The 19,189-nt window shown below is 41.8% G+C and overlaps 1 protein-coding gene across 2 annotated transcripts in view; it reads left to right on the top strand.

The window, feature by feature from the left end:
- Positions 1 to 19,189, top strand: part of piezo1 (piezo type mechanosensitive ion channel component 1 (Er blood group)) — a 125,831-nt gene that overhangs the window by 60,315 nt on the left and 46,327 nt on the right. For both annotated transcript variants that reach the window (XM_083923231.1, XM_083923230.1), the window contains exons 7-20: positions 1,693 to 1,864; positions 4,228 to 4,329; positions 4,575 to 4,647; positions 5,768 to 5,874; positions 6,845 to 6,924; positions 7,605 to 7,785; positions 8,241 to 8,346; positions 11,746 to 11,927; positions 12,480 to 12,628; positions 13,984 to 14,142; positions 14,782 to 14,888; positions 15,803 to 15,969; positions 16,988 to 17,164; positions 18,583 to 18,708. In XM_083923231.1, the coding sequence (XP_083779357.1) occupies positions 1,693 to 1,864; positions 4,228 to 4,329; positions 4,575 to 4,647; positions 5,768 to 5,874; positions 6,845 to 6,924; positions 7,605 to 7,785; positions 8,241 to 8,346; positions 11,746 to 11,927; positions 12,480 to 12,628; positions 13,984 to 14,142; positions 14,782 to 14,888; positions 15,803 to 15,969; positions 16,988 to 17,164; positions 18,583 to 18,708 (1,888 nt within the window). The remainder of the gene's footprint in view (positions 1 to 1,692; positions 1,865 to 4,227; positions 4,330 to 4,574; positions 4,648 to 5,767; positions 5,875 to 6,844; positions 6,925 to 7,604; positions 7,786 to 8,240; positions 8,347 to 11,745; positions 11,928 to 12,479; positions 12,629 to 13,983; positions 14,143 to 14,781; positions 14,889 to 15,802; positions 15,970 to 16,987; positions 17,165 to 18,582; positions 18,709 to 19,189) is intronic.

Genomic DNA, 19,189 nt, shown 5'->3' with positions numbered 1-19,189 from the left:
GAGGCAGCGGGTTCAGCTCCAGCCTGCAGCCCTTTGCTGCATGTCTCCCCCTCTCTCTCTCACCCCATTTCCTGTCTGTCCTATAAAATAAGAGGCTTGAAAAACTGCCAAAAAAAGATTAGAATCATTCAGTCACATGTAGTTTTGGTAGAAAACTAATACAAAATGAAATATATTTACATAATTCCCATTTCCCCCAGAACATTTAAGCTATTAAATAAATTCTAAAAATAAAAAAGGCATTCTCATCATAACCGGTATTATTTCATAATAAATGTACAAACAGAATATCAATAAACACAGGTGCAAATATTTAACAAATTCTGCCAATAAAAATGTCTCACATGCATTCAGTGTCTAAGAAGTGAACTCTCACTCATAATTTGGTATATTGATCTGTACACAGTATACTTAAAAAAAATGTTCAGATGTTTGTCAAGGTGTTAAAGAGATAACATCCAGAGAGACTAAAATACTAAAGGAAAAAACACACTTCTGTGCTGGCAAAGGTAACTGTGTCCCCTTATTTTTACAGTGCATATAGCAGGAAATACAGGAAAAATGCAGACTCTAAACCAACAAATGTCACCACTGACAACTGATCATACTGTACTGTCATCACCAGAAACTGGCATCACTTCAGATGACTTTCGTGGACTAGAGTGCAATAAGCAGTGCAGCAGTTTCTTTACTAGAATGGAGACGAGAGATGACCATGTCAGGTCATAAGCCTGTTGCCAGCACCTAAAACTCTTTATTTGCTCCAACTCAGCTCAATTGATGTAGACACGGGTGTGTACCAACTCGGGAAAGGGGCCGTCTCAGGAGCACCTGAATCTAGCTAGCTGCTCACTCATTCTGTGAGGTGGGGTCTACACACAAAACACTTTCCTCTTTGATAGAGATTATAGTTAGGGCTGGCTCAGGTTTGCATTATTATTAATTCCTTATTATTACTGCTACTATTCATATCATTCTAGTTTATCCACTGCCATAATTGCTATTAGTCATATTTGTATTATTATCATAGTTGTTAATGTGTTGCTTCTGTGTGGAGTTTGCATGTTCTCCCGTGTCTGCGTGCGTTTTCTCCAGCTTCCTCCCACAGTCCAAAGACGTGCAGTTGTTAGGTTCATTGATGACTCTAAATTCACTGTAGGTGTGAATGTGAAAGGTTGTCTGTCTCTGTTTGTCTCTCCATGCCCTATTATCAGTGGCGTATTAAGATGGTCACGGGCCCCTAGGCTACTCTTTGGACCTGGGGTCCCGAGGCTGCAGCCAAGGCCAGCCTGTGCATTAATCCGCCTCTGCCTGTGATAGACTGGCGTCCTGTCCACGGTGTGCCCCGCCTCACACCTAATGTCAGCTGGGATCTGGTCCTGACACCCGTGACCCTGTTAGGGACAAGCGGTTGAAGATGATGGATGGATGTTCTTTCAATAGCTCCAAGCTAGCTTAAAAAAACAACGGGGTATCATGTAGACGTGACTTGTGACTTTGCCATACCAGACCCTCCAACCCCAGAAAAACCCTGCCGTGCTCTGGAATGTAGATTAGGTTCCATCCCTTTGGTCACTACAGTATTTATGAGCATTTGTTCAACATGCCATTAACTAGCTGCCTCCTGTTGTCTTTGTCCCCCACCCTTCTCTCTCTTTTTCCATGTATTTCTTTATCTCTGTTCCCATCTAGACTCTTTGGTCTGAAGCATATCATCATACCAGGAAACTGCTCCTCACCCTATGAGCTTAACCTCAATGCTGACCATGACTGGCCAGTTTATGTCAACCCAGGAATACTGTTCCTCCTCTACATTACCATAGTGACTGTTCTCAAGACAGGGTGTCATGGAACACCTAACCAGGTACCTGCTACTTTTTTTCTTTGGTACTGTCTGAAATGTGTCCATATCAGAGAGTATCACATATAAAAAAGAAAAAAAAGATGGCAGTAAATGTTTGCACAGTATTGCAATGTTGGGCAAGATTGTGTTGACGACATGCTGTGAGATGCTGTCTTCTGAATGGTTAGCTTTTGTGCTTAAAGTACCCATCTTCTGTTTCTGTCCTCTAAAATGTCTGACAGTATCTGGCTGTAAAGACGTGACCTAACGCACTTTCAAAATATGATTTCAGGCTCCAAGCCAGAACAGATCTGAGATTTTAAAAAACTTAATTGTTATTTGACCTCTTTCTTATTGATGAAAAAGACGTCTAACTGATGAAAGAGGTGATCATAATCTATTACATGTCCGGCCGTTGTGTCTGTTTTGTTTTGACGGAGCGTTTGGACCCGGAAATCTTATTTTGAAAGGGTGAGTGTTACATCGGACTGAACAGTCGTATAGTGACTTGTATCTGAGAAAATTTAGTCACTAGAGAGACTGTTTTCACGTTCCTTCTCTGAGCTCTCATATTCAAACGTATTCAGCTTTAGTTGGAACTTCCCTAGTAAATAAACCAATCACTGTCTAATATGTGAAACACTATTCAACAGAGGAACAACTTCGACACAACACCGGCAAAGAAACCTGAAACTTCAAGCTCAGAACAGTCCAGAGAGAAAACACACTGTCATCACAGCTGTCAGACACTGACAGTTACAAGCTAACAAAGAACAGAAACTAATAACACTCACCATTCTGATACGTCTGCTAAACACTGATGTGAGTGACATCAGACTCCTCATCTGAGTCTGGGTCTGACTGACGGCAGGTTCAGGACGCTGAAACTAGAACTTAGTAGCAGATCACTAACTTTAGCTCCATGGACAGGCAGCTCAGGCCTCGTTATGTCCATCCACCTGAGGGGCTCCAGAAGCACCTGCCATACTGTGAGTTGGTGATCCTCCCAAGAGGCTGCTCTGCCATACCGTCTTCTATCTGAAGCTCAAACATGTAGGCCTATGGTCGATTCTCTCCAATGTGTTTTGTCAACGTGTTGAGTAGTTCACATGGTGCAGTTTGAACCTTGGGCATCTTTGTAAATGTTCGGTAGGGGCTACAAGTGGTTACTGAAGATCTCAAGCTAGCCGGGCACGTGCAGGCATGTGCAGCAGGGGGTAGGGCCAGATCCAGAATTCTTCAATGAGGGAGAAACAGTAGATGAGCTTTCCAGTTCCATCCATTTTAAACTTCCCATGTGGGAAATCCATGTTAAATAAAATATGAATCATATCAGAGTCGTTATTAAATACTTTAACACGGGTCTGGAGCGGGAATTTAAATTGTGAATCTGTGTGATCAGCAAATTACGACCGGCATAACTTACTCCTCTTTAACTGTTGTTTGATCACAAGTTTTGATTTAAATCACACCACCAATTAACAAATATTATAGTCAAGGTCTGTCTGAGGACTTTATTTGGTCAATTTAAAAAGATCTCAAAATGAAGTTTGGAAAGAAGCATTGTTTTGGTCCTGGTAGAGCCCTCGACTAATATTGAGAGAAAGAAATGGGCACAGAGCACGGTGGCTCAGTGGTTATAGCAGATGCTCCGTACACAGAGACTAAAAGTCCTTGATGCAGCTGCCTTGGGCTCAACTCAAACCTGAATTGAATAGAATAGAATTGTCTTTATTGTCATTGTACCAGTACAACGGAATTCACAGTACAATCCCTTAAAGTTCAGAAATAATGTAACATTAAAAGCATTAAAAAGAAAAGGCTGAAACTTTAAAAGACACATTTAAAACAACAAGCTTACACACACACACACACACACACACACACACACACACACACACACACACACACACACACACACACGCCGTAGCAGCTTAAGGAGACAAAACAAAAAACAGTAGACTGCAGAGACCCTGAGCATCATGTACCATCATAGGTAAAGGTGTTTGCGGTGTTCAGCACTGTTATAGCTTTTGGATAAAAACTGATCTTAAGTCTGTTAGTCCGAGCATTTAGAGACCTGAAACGTCTGCCTGAGGGCAATAACTCAAAGTGTTGGTGGCCTGGGTGGGATGAATACCTGCAGCCCTTTGCTTCATTTTGTCCCCCCTCTCTCTCCGTCCCCTTTCCCTTCAACCTCCAGCAGTCCTATCCTAATAAAGGCATGGAAAGGCCATACAAATTTGAAAAATAAAAGCAAACAATATTTATAGTAGAAACATTTAGGATGACTCTGCAACCAATCCAAACCTTTTCTATCATGATTGTTTTTAAAGAGAAGCTGTCAGTTTGTGTTTCGTCACAGATGGTATATTTGTGTTCAGCAGGCTAAGGAGGAGCAGCAGCAGGACAAAACAGAAGACGAGGAGATGGTGGAGTTAAGGTCGTGGAATCAACAGAAAGATAACTATGAAGATGACACACAGGTATGTATTCTTGTCTCTGCTATGTCTAGTTTAGTAATTAAAAGCTGACCTTTTTAAGTAATTACAGTGAAACACATGGCATCATAGTCATCATACGTACAGTCTCAGAATGATATTTAATGGTGTGAAATAATGAGACCAAGTCAAATTTTTGAATAAAATTGTATCCGCATATCCTCTAAATACTGTATGTACAGTTGTGTATCTTAAAGAGCTGTGTGTGTATCTGTGTTCTTCTCTTTCAGCTCATGCTCTCATCTATGGGCACAGAAAGCAGCAGAGGAGGAACTATGACTGAAGAGAGCCAGCCAGATCTGGGTATCAACCGCTATGTTTTTAAAAAAATCATCCATGTCACTAAGGACTAAGGTCCACATGAACACGGGTATTTTTGAAACCAAACTTTTATGGCCCCCGGTTAAAATAAAAAAAATTCCCGTCCACACCACCGGTGTGATAAAAAATATCTCCGTCCACATTAGACCGCAAAATCTGCCTCAAACAATGTCGTACACATGTCAAAGCAATAGGTGGAGATAGCACTCCTAACAGGAAGGCCATTTTAGCCAATCACAAGGCTGAAAAAATTATTATTAAAAATAATAATAATTATTATTATCTTAATAGATCACGCCTCTGTTGCTGGTTGTAGTTGAGTTGTTGTATGCGACACACACAAAGTGCCGATAAGTTTCTAAGAAGCAGCAGTATTTTGGCTCTGTCTTCAATAACAGCAACTCCATCAGCTGGTCACGTCTAGAGTGCTCCACACGTCTCCATGGATACAACTGACTGTTTACTGTCGCACTCACATCACTGTTCTCCTGGCTCTGAAACTGTGAGGCTTGAAGACATTGTGGAAATGGATGGACCTTTCCCCAGGACATCAGATTAGTGGGGGCAGTGCACAGTAGAGAGTCCAGTATGCAGTATACAGTGTGTAGTGGTGATAGTCTGTAGGATGAAGCTGTTGAATTGATTTATTTTACAGTATGCTAGTCGAGCTCCTAAAACACTGGACCAATAAAATACAACTTACTTGAGCTTTGATTGTTTTTGGTTTGTTTGTTTATGACCAGTGTTGATCAAGGATACTTTCATTTTTAATTTTTGTTATAGGTTCACTTCAGGGCATACACACACCTTCTCAGAAGTGAATTTAGTGAGCAAATCAGTCTAACATTCAGGTTTTTTTGGCAAACTGCAGATTCTGCTTTTTGGTCAAATCAATACGTACATCTGGTACAGTAGGCAGTTTCAAAGTGTAAAGAGGTGGGCTTTGGGACCTTTTTGACTGTTAGGGCTGATTATGTAGAAATATGGAGGTAAGATGTCCTTTGAAGTGCAGCGCTAAAATTGATTGGGATCGAGAAGCCTCAGTTGGTTTGTTCTTCTTCTATGTTCTGCACACTGAGATGAGGATTGTTGTACTTGGCAGGTGCAAGTGGCGCCCCCAGTGGACCCCAACAGAGTGAAAGCCCCTTTTCCCTGCTGGGAAAGGTGGTCATGCAGCAGAGCTATGTTTGTGCTCTCATAGCCATGATGGTAACTATGAACCAAGATTTTTTACATATATAAGATGATATAAGACCAATGCATTATACTGTGCTGTCTAATCAATGAACACATGAACTTAAAGGTTGAATATGGAGAATGAGCAGAACGCCGCCATCTAGTGTCTCAAGAGCGTAGTTGCAACAACAACAAATAATTCCAGCTGGGAGGTTGCCAGGTTTGTTGTCCAGTAACCTACAGGAGATCGGAATCTGTTTGAGCCTGTTTGAACCCCTCCCTCCAGCAAATCGCACCAAAAAAAAAATGATTGCAGAGGAGTTTGACTGACAGTTAGTGTTAGCTGTTAGCATTGGCCGTTCCAGCTAAGTAAAGATAGAGTGATGTTAGCGATAAAGGAGAAGCGTAGCCATTTGGGCGTGCGTTTGAATGGTGTTTCTCTCCTTTCTCTCAGTCCATGGAGTGAATGCTCGGCCTATAGTGACTCTGGTTTTTGCCCGTCTCCGCTCACTTAGCTGCTGGGACAAATAACGCCCCCTTCACTGAGGCTCCGAAGCAGCTGCAGGATTGGGAAAATTCATTTCACCCAGTGCCAGCCTACAGTAGCTGCACCCAACAACAGACAACCCTGGCAACCAGCAACGCCCAACACTATTGGCTGCTACAATGGAAACAGAACATAATAATATGTTACATAACATAACATAACATAACATAACACATAACATAAATATTAATTCAGACTAAATACATGTTTTAAAGGAAAAGCAATACTTTCATTCTGTACCCCTCAAAACGCCCTGTGGGTGTATTCCTTTATTTTAATTTTCTTTTAAATAAAGCTTTTAATAAAGATTCTACATATTCAACCATAAACTAGTTTTGATCACAGACTGTTTTCGGCACTTTCAGGCTGATAGATACTGTGAACCTGTACAGAATTACAAAATAGCATCACAATATGGATATCCACATTCTTATGTGCTGTTTCCATGTTGTTTAGGTTTGGAGCATCACGTACCACAGCTGGCTGACCTTTGTGCTGCTGCTGTGGGCGTGTCTCATCTGGATCCTGCGTGCCAGGTACCTGTAAAGCTGACAGAGCTAATCAGGAGTCTGATAAACAACCTAATTATCCTTAAAGCCAGGGTCCTGGACGGCCACAGTCCTGCATGGTTTCTCCCCCTGCTCTAACACACCTGATTGTAATGGTCTGCTTGATATCAAGTAGCTAAAGCTCATCAGGGGGTTAATAATGGTTAGACTCAGGTGTGTTAGAGCAGGGAGAAACCTCAAACATGCAGGACAGTGGACCTCCAGGAGCAGAATTGGGCACCCCTGCTTAAAGCTCTGGTCTACATTCTGAAAATCGGATGGCTCCCATTGGTCAATTACTATGCAGGGCAATGGCTGATTTTTTGGGTACTTTCTGCTATTCATATTGTGTAGATGGGACTACAGGACCATAAACGACATATAAACGATGTTAATAATAATCACCAATATTCCAAATGGTAGACCACAGCTTTAAATGTTATAGTTTTAATTGCTCCTTGGTGAATGTATTACAGTATATCGCTTGCGTTGGGTAAGTGTTTGGTCTTGTTGAACTAAACATCATCATCACACATCTGAAATTTCTAAGTAATGTCAACATACTGTAGTTGTTTTGGTTTCATTCCTGGCTCCATTATGACTGAACCCACACTGATGTGTTGTTTCAGGGTTTACACTTGAACTCAGTTAGCTGTCTCTTTTTGCAGACGACATGCCGCCTCACTGTGCTCTCCATTCATCCTGCTTTATGGCCTGGCTTTGTGCTGTCTGCAGTACGTCTGGGCCATGGAGCTTCAGCCTGAACTGCCCACCACTGTGGGCACCATGAGCCTTAGACAACTGGGACTGGACAGAGCCCAGTACCCCTGTCTAAGACTTGGAGCTATGGTAAGATGAGAGAATAGAAACTGGGTGTCTTAAGGGGTGGGCTCACTTAGTGCAGTATGTGTCTTGAGTTCAACTCCTAGCTGTGTCAGATTACATGAAGTATCATAGCCCGTTCCCTAACTCAGCACCAGTGCTAATAAGAGCTGATAAACTCTCCTTTTCAAGGAAAAGTTCACAGCTCCATATGCCCCCTTTGACAATATACCAAGTTCAGCAGAAGAAAAAAAGAGCCTGGCATTTCATTTTATATTGCAGCAGTCCATTTAAATCTAATCTGCTATAGTGGGCTATAGCCTGCAAAATTACAATAATGCAAAGTTGTGTTTGACCTCAGGGTCATTTGATTTAGGTTTGACAAATACGCCCTAAAAGTTCCTATTTCCAGAAACCCAGTGAACTGAATTCTTGCTCTCCATGTTTTTCCACCCCTCTCTCTTTTAACTCTACCTTTCCAGCTCCTGTTTACTTTAACCTTCTGGCTGTTGGTACGTCAGTCAGTGAAGGAAAACTTCAGCAGGAAGAGGAAAATAACTGCACCACTGCAGGAGGTCACTACAGGAGGTCAGATAACGTCCACACACACACACACACACACACACGCACACACACACACACACACACACACACACACACACACACACACACACACACACACACACACACACACACACACACACACACACACACACACACACACACACACACACACACACACACACACACACACACACACACACACACACACACACACATTAAACTGTACTTATAAACTAGAGGTTGACTGATTATAAAAACATTATGATACACACCTCAACAGTGACTTTAGTCAGGACTCATAGTGTGAACACACAGGACTTTCACCCAGATGGCTGCGGTTCATGTCCTGTTCAGCTCCTGTATTTGCATTATAAATGCAGTTCTTTCAACTCCACCCACGATCCTTATCTAACACTAACAAAGTTGTGTGGTTGCCTGCACCTCACCTGTTGTAATTCACAGTGTTGACTACATGTTCCCCATGGTTAAAACACTGATTGTAGTGGAATGTTAAATTTTGATGAGCAGAGCTCCCCAGTGCATTCAACTCAACTAAAACTTTATTTATAAAGCACATTTAAACAACCAACAAACGGCTGCTCAAATGACTCACATGCAAATTAGGGGTGTTTCGGCTAGGGAGACCTGCCTCATTCCGGGTCTCACTTTCAGTCTGGTCCTGGGGACATCCAGCAACAGTTGATCTGCCGACATCAGTGCACTAGCTGGATTATGTATGTATGTAAGGGCGTACTCACACTTTCCTTCCGCACCGCGACCCGGGCTTTAGGGTACTTGTCCCCCCTCCCTCTCCCCCCGCACCCCAGCCCCGTTTGTACTCACACTGCCAGGGCCTCGGCAAATGCTTCTTGCTGTCCATACGACATCACGCCGTAACACGTCAAACGCATTGATCGCGTGTGTGTGGCTTTGTTTACAAATCTTTCCATCTTTCCTTATGCGCGGAACGGGTGCACTCACACTGCTTAAAGGTACTAGGCTTTATCTGAAAAAACGGTTTTGGCCCCGGCCAGAAGGACAGTGTGAGTACACCCTAAGAGCGTGCTCACATTGTCCTTTTGGCCGCGGCCAAAACCGTTTTTTCAGCTAAAGCCTAGTACCTTTAAGCCATGTGAGTGCACCCGTTCCGCGCATAAGGAAAGATGGAAAGATTTGTAAACAAAGCCACACACACGCGATCAATGCTAAAGCCCACCTCTTTAGGTGGTGGGCCCACCTCTTTCAAGCGGGCCGTGGACGGCCCGCTTGAAAGAGGTGGGCTTTAGCGGAGCCGTTTGCACATGTACGAGCACGAGCGTGCGCACGTGTACGAGCACGAGCACAGGCCCTATGGAAGTAGCGTTATGTCCGCCTGTTCGGACATGTAAATAGAAGGACGGACCATGCGCGGACATTTAACAACAACAACAATGGCGGTGAAAGGTTCATGTTGGTGTGATGCGGAGGTGGAGTGTTTACTGCAGATTTGGTCGAATGAAAATATTCAAAAACAGTCGACAAGACGCACAAAAACTCCGAGGTCTGTGGAAAGATTTGTAAACAAAGCCACACACACACGCATCAATGCGTGTGACATGTTACGGCGTGATGGCGTATGGACAGCAAGAAGCATTGGCCGGCCCTGGCAGTGTGAGTACAAACGGGGCTGGGGCGTGGGGGGAGAGGGAGGGGGGACAAGTACCCTAAAGTCCGGGTCGCGGTCCGGGAGGACAATGTGAGCACGCTGTAAGAGTTCGGCTAAATACAGAGGTGCCAGCCCATTCAATGCTTTAAAAACAAATAACAAAAGAAAAAAACTGTCATGTGGTCGCACTTTCTTTTGTCAAGTGAAGCAAAGGGGTCATGACTAAATGGCCGTATGTGACCAGTTGGGATGAGGACATGTTGGGTGTGAATGCAGCCTTACACTGTATGTGTGGCTGACCCCCACCATCAGTAAAACAAACACACATGCCCCTTTCACACGTGCACTGCAAACCTTAAATTGTCTAATCATTAAACAGTATGTATGTGTGAACGCAAACAGACATCACAGATTCCATCACAGATTGTCACCAGGTGCCACATTAACACCAATAACTGGGAGGGATCTGAGAGGGTTTTTTTCCCACAAAATAAAGTTTTTTTTTTTGTTGAAGTGCCTTGGCTATTTCACAAAATATGATGGTACAGCAGTGGTATAGCCACAACAGATATATTATTAAAATATGAACAATAAAAAATAATAATGCTTCAGAATAAATCAGGAATTAATACATTGTTCTCTAATTTTGATCTCCAGTGTATACATAACCATTTTTAGGAATATCCTACTCTGTACCTTTAAGTCAGGCTGAGGATGGCCTGAAGTGCCTGGATTGTGTCCTTTTTGTTTGGTTGCTGATTCTACTGGTGCTTTGCTGACTTTTGGCCTGTTCCCCTGAGAGCTACACAACTTCCTCCTGTTCTTATGGCTTATCCTCAGTCTCCCCTCCTCATCCCTCTTCCAAGATTTAAATAAACATTTACCTTTCTCATTGTAAATTATTTGAAGGTTTTCACAATTGAAATACTGTTAGTTATAACTTAGGGCCATCCACACGGAGATGCGTTTTCCTGTAGCAGCACAATTGTAGTCTGGTTTAGTCGACCATCGACACGCAGCCGATGTTATCGGAGCCTGAAAACGGGATCTTTTGAAACCAGGTCCCACAGTGGGAAGATTTGAAAACGCCCCCCATGGAGTTGTGGTCTGGACGGTGAAAACTCATACTTAAACGATGCCGTCATCGTCCCACCTCCGAACTCTAACTCACATAACAACAACAGTGCTGCTGCGTGAGAAGAGAGAGGCGGACCCAGAGACTGTTTACTGAACTGGACTCTGGGCCACATGCATGGGAATGAATTAGGCCCAGCACAGATGTCTCCCTTTTCCCTGATGCTCTGAATAAGTCGCTAAATTGGTCGCCAGTCTCTTTTTATAAATAAAGTTCTAAGAAGGTGTGAAAAGTCTCTTAATCCAGTGAGAAAGTGCCCGTCTGTGAGTGCTTTGGGACGGGGAAGGGGCTCCCAGCAGCACCCTCTGCCCAGTGAGGACACTAACTGCAGAGTGATTGGTACATCAGAGTCCAAAACAGCACAAAAGTCTCCACTAACACCAGAAACAGTGGACACATTTGTCTCTAGGATGGAGGAGGATTTGGGAAGTCTCCAGATTTGGAGAGAAACTCTCCGGTGTTTGGATTCTCCACAGCGTCTCCCCGTCTCTTCTTCTCTTCTGTTGGTGTATTTCTGTGGCAGTTACAGCGCCACATCCAGACCTGGCATGTGTACTACGGCGTTTGGAGTCACTTTTTTATTATTTATTTTACCGTCTAACTCTCGCCCTCTTCTCCATCTCTATCTTCTTGTCCTTGTCAGAAGAGGGGCCTGGTAACGAATCCGTGCTGAAGGTTCTAGGAGGCATGGTGATGAGCTGTTATGCCAAATACTGGATCTACGTGTGTGGAGGGATGTTCATCATGGTCTCCTTTGCTGGAAAACTTGTAGGATACAAAATCATCTACATGTTGCTGTTCCTGCTCTGCCTCTGCCTTTATCAGGTAGGAAAAGACCTCTGACCGCTGAAGTTTGTGGTCCTCAATTTTCAGGAGGATTAAAGGATGGATCAGATACTTTTATAAACATATCAGAATAATGTTTTACTGGAACTTTTTGGATTATTTTTGCCATTTTGTTCTGGGTTTGCACTGGGTGCTGGATTTGTGTTGTACCACCAAAGTCCACACATGCTGTGTCTCTTCTACACACACACGGGGTCCTGGTCCCAGACTGCCCTGAGTCCAATTCCCTATTTGCTGTAGACATAAGGTCTATCTCCTGGTTGTTACCACAGAATGTATAACAGAAGAACATCATGTGTGGACTAAGCTAAAGAGAGGAGAAGGACTCAGGAGCACGCAAAATGTCACAAAATCCATCCTGAAACCTTTACATAGAAGTCAGTCCACAGGCAACTGAGAACGTCATTGAATACTTAATCAAAAGTTACGTAAAAAAACCTTTTGCCCACTGGCAATAAAAAACGATTAGTACATGTAAAATGCAAAATCCAGAACCTTTAATTCTTTGTAAGACTTGTTCCTGTTTCTCAGGTGTACTACTCTCTGTGGAGGCGTTTGTTGAAGCTCTTCTGGTGGCTTGTTGTGGCCTACACTATGTTGGTGCTGATCTCCATCTACACTTACCAGTTTGAAGACTTTCCTGGATACTGGAGAAACTTCACTGGTTTTACAGAAGAACAGTAAGTTCCAGTGTCTTCCTCGATACTTCTGTCTTTGTTACAGCTGTAGATTAGTTCTGCTGTCATTCATTTGTCTTTTGTTTTTAATGATAAATAACTTTAATATACTTTGAATATAAACAGACATGAAACAAGGGCAGTAAAGGGCAAAAACACCCATGTAGCCAAAGACAGCTGACTAAGACAATTAACTACAGAAAACAAAGGAATAATTACAATACAAGAAAACTAAACGTAGAAAAGGAAGCTGCGTCATTATTGGGATCAGGTGTATTTTATAGTTGTGTGAGATGAACTTCCTATTTTTTTCCTAACATTTTTATTTACATTGTGTAAAACGTAAATAAAAAATAAAAACAGAATACAATGATTTGTAAATGCTTTTCAACCCATATTCAATTGAATACACTACAAAGGCAAAATATTTAATGTTCAAACTGATCAACTTTATTATTAAATTTGATGCTGTCAAAGGTCTGGGACAGGGGCGATAAAAGACTGGGAAAGTTGAAACACCTGTTATGAACTTCCACAGGTGAACAGGTTGATTGGAATCAGGTGAGCGTCATGATTGGTTATAAAAGGAGCATCCCTGAAAGACTCAGTCGTTCACAAGCAAGGATTCCTCAACTTTCTCAGTTGTTTGTTGCCCCCTTTCCCAGACCAAGTAGTTTTGTCTGGGGAAGGCTGCTGTCGTTTTCTTCAGCACAAGAGGCGGGGGTAGTTCAATTGGCTGCACGCAGTTGGACAGTCCTTCAACCAATCAGACCCATGATCCGGAGTTTCTTCTCAGTTTTCAAAGAAAACCACTGTAATCTAACTGCAGCTTCTGCACGCCATGTTGGATGTAAATTGTAAACACAAAACTGCTTGCAACGCTTCGCTGTCATCATTGGGTTTAACCAGCCAATAACGCGCCAGGTGAAAAAAGCCAGCTTGGTGATTGGATCCAGAAAAAGGGAGAGGAAACAGGAGGAATAGACCTGCTCTGTTACAAACCCAGGGGCAGGGCCAATTCAAATCCCCGGCAGGTGGGGTTGGGGATACCAAGTCTACATTATCCCTGCCTAAAGAATATTTTTTATTGACTAATGGCTAACATACCCAGAAACATTATGAGCATCACTACAAATTAAATAAATTGAATTTAGCATGTTGACCCATCAGTTAACAGGGCAGAATGAAACTGTTGGGTCTTAATCCCCCCATGTTCTTTCCACTATGTGGTCAACGTGCATAGGTTCACTCTGGTTCAGACTGTATGTGTTAACTAGACATGCTAACTGAAGTATAAGAAGGATGGAATTTTCAAAGTGAAAGATTGAAGGTGTAATTGTCCACTCGGTTGTCCTCAGGCTGGCAGCGATTGGTCTGGAGACATTTGCTCTGTCGGAACTCTTCAGCAGTATTCTGATCCCCGGCTTCTTCCTGCTGGCCTGTATTCTGCAGCTGCACTACTTCCACAAACCCTTCATGAGAATCACTGACTTGGAGCATGTTACACCTATACACAGGTAAATACAACATACACACACCGAGTACTCATGTCAACAACATAATAGCTGTTTCATATCACTAGACAGTTGTTTTAAAGCCACAGTGAAATGTAAAGTTTGGCATGTGACATAGGGAGAAATGTATAAACTAGGCCTCAAGCACATTAACTAAACCTATATTTACATTCAGATGTAAATATAAAGCTATTTATCTCAATATAAGACATAATATAAGCACTATGAAGTGCAGGGCATACAGAAATGACTGTATGTCTTCCTGCCTGCTCTGTTTTAGCTTTTAAAGAAAAGGTTCTGCCCTAAACAGGCGCTGCATTTTCCTTTTAAGGCAGTTTTTCCTAATCATTGTTAAAATCATTTGATATTTGAAATTTTGGGGAAATATTTGTACTGATATTCATAATAAAAAAATAAATAGGTAGTTAATTATTAGGATGAATGTTTTCACGCACTAACAATTCATTTTATCCAATGGTCCAATTATAAATAACATTTCTCCTTTTTAATTCTGCTCACAGCAGATGAATATTTATATTCCAGCCTCTCCTTTCTGAGGCGATGGTGTCCCATGAGTGTGTTTTACCTCCGGGACTTCCACATGTTTCCTTTTCAAGAACTAATGAAACAATCTGCCTACAGGAAGAAGAACAGTGAGAGGACTGAGCAGGTTGGCTCTGGCAATGCTGGAGTGAACTTTGAAGAGGAGGACCTGGTGACTAACATCGATGAGGAATCTGAAGACGAAGGTGAAAAAACAGCAGTGGCAGGTTATATTAAAGACACATTTTTACAATCAAATAAATATTGCTTATTGACCCACACGTTTGTCATTGTTACCATATTTATGATTACAAACTACTCAGAATAGTCAACAACTGTATCATATGTAAGTATGAAACTGATCCGTTTCTCTCTCTAACACCTCATTGTATAGACCTCCACCAGACCCCCAGATCCCCTCCAGACACGCATTAAGACATATAAATCATCTGTTCAGAACAATAATGTGTGTCTGTTATATTTGGTCTGCAAAGAAGTATAATTTCTACATTAAAATCTATAAAAAGGCATCTACTCCATGTACTTCATCAGAAATTCCTTAATCTATATATATATATGTACATTTTGTTCATTTCTAAAATTGTATAATAGAATATATACTGTACATATATATTCTGATATAAGTTGCAAATTGGACGGATAGTGACTTCCAAACTAGTTGTGATGTCGCAAATCATGCTCATAGGCTTGCCCTTTTAAATAGGATTTCAGTGAGCAGAGAGAAACTTTACACTTTCAGCAGATAAATGTGTCAAACTCTGCACATACATCACTCTGCACAGTGAAGCTAAACAGTCAACTGTGGGAACAAGAAGAAGAACATATTTTTGAAAAGGTCCTCCTCCCCTCAAAAAGGGGTTTCTTCTGTTTCTGTCCTCTAAAATGTAAATCCAGGGCTCTCAAGTGTCACGCATTAACTACACTTTCCATTCTGCTATGTCTGCCAGTCACTGAGTCTTTGTCTCTCCCTCTCTTTATATTTCTGTATGAATTCCTCATCAGAGTCTGGGTCTGACCGACGCTGGATTCAGGACGCTGAAACCATATAAACTTAGAAGCAGATCGCTAACGTTGGCTTTTCCTCTCTTCCCTCGCTCAGTGGAAATGATGCCCAGTAAATGGGGTCTGGTGATGGACAGGCTACTGGTTCTGTCCAGAAGGTTCTCTGACATTCTCACCAAAGTACAAGTGTTTCTCTGGAGGCTTCTGGAGCTCCATATCCTCAAGATGGTGGCCTTCTTCTCTGTGTGGGTTTCACTCGAAGAGGTAAAGGCATGCATCTATCTATCTGTCTATCTGTCTATCTGTCTGTCTATCTATCTATCTATCTATCTATCTATCTATCTGTCTATCTGTCTATCTGTCTATCTATCTATCTACCTATCTATCTATCTATCTATCTATCTATCTATCTATCTGTCTATCTATCTATCTATCTATCTATCTATCTATCTATCTATCTATCTATCTATCTATCTATCTATCTATCTGTCTGTCTATCTATCTATCTATCTATCTATCTATCTATCTATCTATCTATCTATCTATCTATCTATCTATCTATCTATCTATCTATCTATCTATCTATCTATCTATCTATCTATCTATCTATCTATCTATCTATCTATCTATCTATCTGTCTGTCTGTCTGTCTGTCTGTCTGTCTGTCTGTCTGTCTGTCTGTCTGTCTGTCTGTCTGTCTGTCTGTCTGCCTGTCTGTCTGTCTGTCTGTCTGTCTGTCTGTCTGTCTGTCTGTCTGTCTGTCTGTCTGTCTGTCTGTCTGTCTGTCTGTCTGTCTGTCTAACTATCTATCTATCCATCTACCTATCTACCTATCTATCTATCTATCTATCTATCTATCTATCTATCTATCTATCTATCTATCTATCTATCTATCTATCTATCTATCTGTCTGTCTGTCTGTCTGTCTGTCTGTCTGTCTGTCTGTCTAACTATCTATCTGTCTATGTATGTATGCAGCTGTAGAATGTGAACGTGTGAAACCTTGCTCATCTACAGAAATGACTTATTTTTGGCTGCTGCACTCAACCAGTTATATTTAAACACACAACAAATCCATTTGATAACACACATAGGTTTGAGATTCTTCAGAAGGACCCTAGTGTGTTTATGCTGCAAAACTGAGGAAACTTAAAGAACTTTTTTGAGCAAAAGTGGTGGATAAGCAACTTTCATGGAACTGAACGGGCGGTCTGGAGGTTTGCACAATGTATCAAGCAATACAGTCCTAAAATCTGAATCTTATTTCTGTGTTTATCTGTAGCCGTCTGTGATGAACCTGGTCCTGGTTGTATTGTGGTCTCTGGCGATGCCCTACAGTCGCTTTGCACCTATGGCTTCCTGTCTGTCAACAGTCTGGGTGTGTGTCATCATCGTGTGTAAGATGCTGTACCAGCTCAGCGTTGTCAACCCCGTTGAGTACTCCAGTAACTGTAGCATGGTAAGACACGCATGCATATACTTTATGCATCAACAGTATTTGTTCCAACAGACATGATGTTATATTTTAATTAGTCATTCTCAGTGGCTTTGTACTTTTCTCAGATCAGAATTAAAATCCTCAAAACGACTTGTTCTTCTTCCACATCATGGAGTCACTTGTGCACATCATAAATACAGTTTCTGATTCTTTTGAATGAATTGCAAATGCTTTGGCACGTTCATGTCAATGATTCTTTACAATCGTCTGCTGTTTCCTTCCGTATCCATTGAACAGTTGTCTAAATAACTCAGTGTTGCCTCTCATAAACCTTGAATTGGAAAGCACAAACAGACAGGGCACAGAACAGTGTTAGAATTTCTGACAACCACAAAGAAATCAATAGGCTCAACAGCCAGGAAGAGGAAGAGGGGTGTAGGTGGAAGGGGAGGGAGACAGAGGAAGCGGTAGAAGAGGCCTAGGGCATAGACATTTTTCTCAGGAAAAGCTACACTCTCAGAAATAAGGCTTCCAGAAGGGTTCCTCCTGAAGGGCTGAGGTTCTACTGAGAACCATTTGCCAACTAAATACTCCATTAAGAACCATTTCCATCTAAAGAACCTTTTTGAAAGAGAGTTCTTTGTAAGGATGAAAAGGGTTCCATTAAAGAAAAAGATCCTTAACAACTATTAATGGAGACTATTGATACAACTATTAATGCAGGTGTGTTGGAGCAGGGAGAAACCTAAAACATGCAGGACAGTGGCTCTCCAAGAGCACGGGTTTCCCACCACTGATGTAGGAAGGAAAGCACAGAAGTCAGGCTCCATATGATAATTCAAATCTAAAAAGGACTGTTTTACTTTCAGAGGCTTAAAGGCCTAAAAGGCTTATGCTCACTTGAATATTAAATGTAATTTTCATTGAATATGAAATTCAAAACTTGAAAGTTGAATCCTAATTTACAATGCTTCCCTCAGCTACACCAGTATGTGTTATTGTTGTTTATTATTTGAGATTAAGGCTTTTTGACCGTTGAAGCAGCAACGTATTGTGATGCTGAGCGATTACTAGTTGCAACATCTTCTGTTGCTGAGCATTGAATGTCTGTATGGGTTTAGGCAAGAAAGTCCAGTCTGAAAGCCAGAACTCTCAGCATCTGAGCCAAGGTGTGTTTGTGTCACTGCTACTGATCATCACCCAGACATAAGCTATCTATACGCCTCACCCAGATATCTTAGTTTCCTAACAATAACAAAATAATTACAGTAACCACACAGGCTGAGTGCAAATCACACACAGTTTTTGTCTGCTTCTCTCTCGTGTTCTTACCCAGAGGCTGGGCAGCAGGTGTTGTAGAGTGCCCTGACCTGACAGGATAGTGATAATGTTTTGACTTTCCTGCTTGTGAATTGGTCTCTTTCCTCTTTTCTTCACAGCCTCTGACAAATGAAACCAACCTGCTACCAGAAGAGATGAAGAACTCCTTTCTGTTTAAGGAGCCAGTGGATCCAGCCAAATGGTTTGGCATCAGGAAAGATGCCACGGTGCTGGGGTACAGCAAGGTACGTTCAATATGTGTCTCCAGAGCAAATGTTGTGGCTCCAGTAAGGCTTCTACTTATGCAATATGAACACAGTTTACTGTTTGTACTTTGAATATGATACCTGAATTTCAGTTCCAACACAAGGCAGAATACTCAAACTGTTTATACACTGTACACTATACACTATATATATATATATATATGTATATATATGTGTGTGTGTGATGTTGAGTTGAGAACTCCAAAAGCAAAAGAAAGTTGACAATGATGCATGTGATTGCTGTGTTCAGTGTTTTCAAAATGACTCAGATTAAAAACTGAGGGGTGCATCTGTAGCTAAAACAAGTTGCTGTATGGACTGGCCCAGAGATATAGTAGGTAGTTTATAGAATAAAACAAAACTGTTCATGTTCAACACATTGCTATAAATAGTAACATCAGAGAATCTGATAATAGTGGTCTCCGGTCCTGCCAGTCATCGGATACCCCGCTGGTATAAT

Source organism: Echiichthys vipera (assembly GCF_963691815.1).
Source record: "Echiichthys vipera genome assembly, chromosome: 11".
Taxonomy (NCBI): domain Eukaryota; kingdom Metazoa; phylum Chordata; class Actinopteri; order Perciformes; family Trachinidae; genus Echiichthys; species Echiichthys vipera.
The sequence above is the reverse complement of the archived record's forward strand: the minus strand, read 5'-3'. Positions and strand labels throughout refer to the sequence as shown.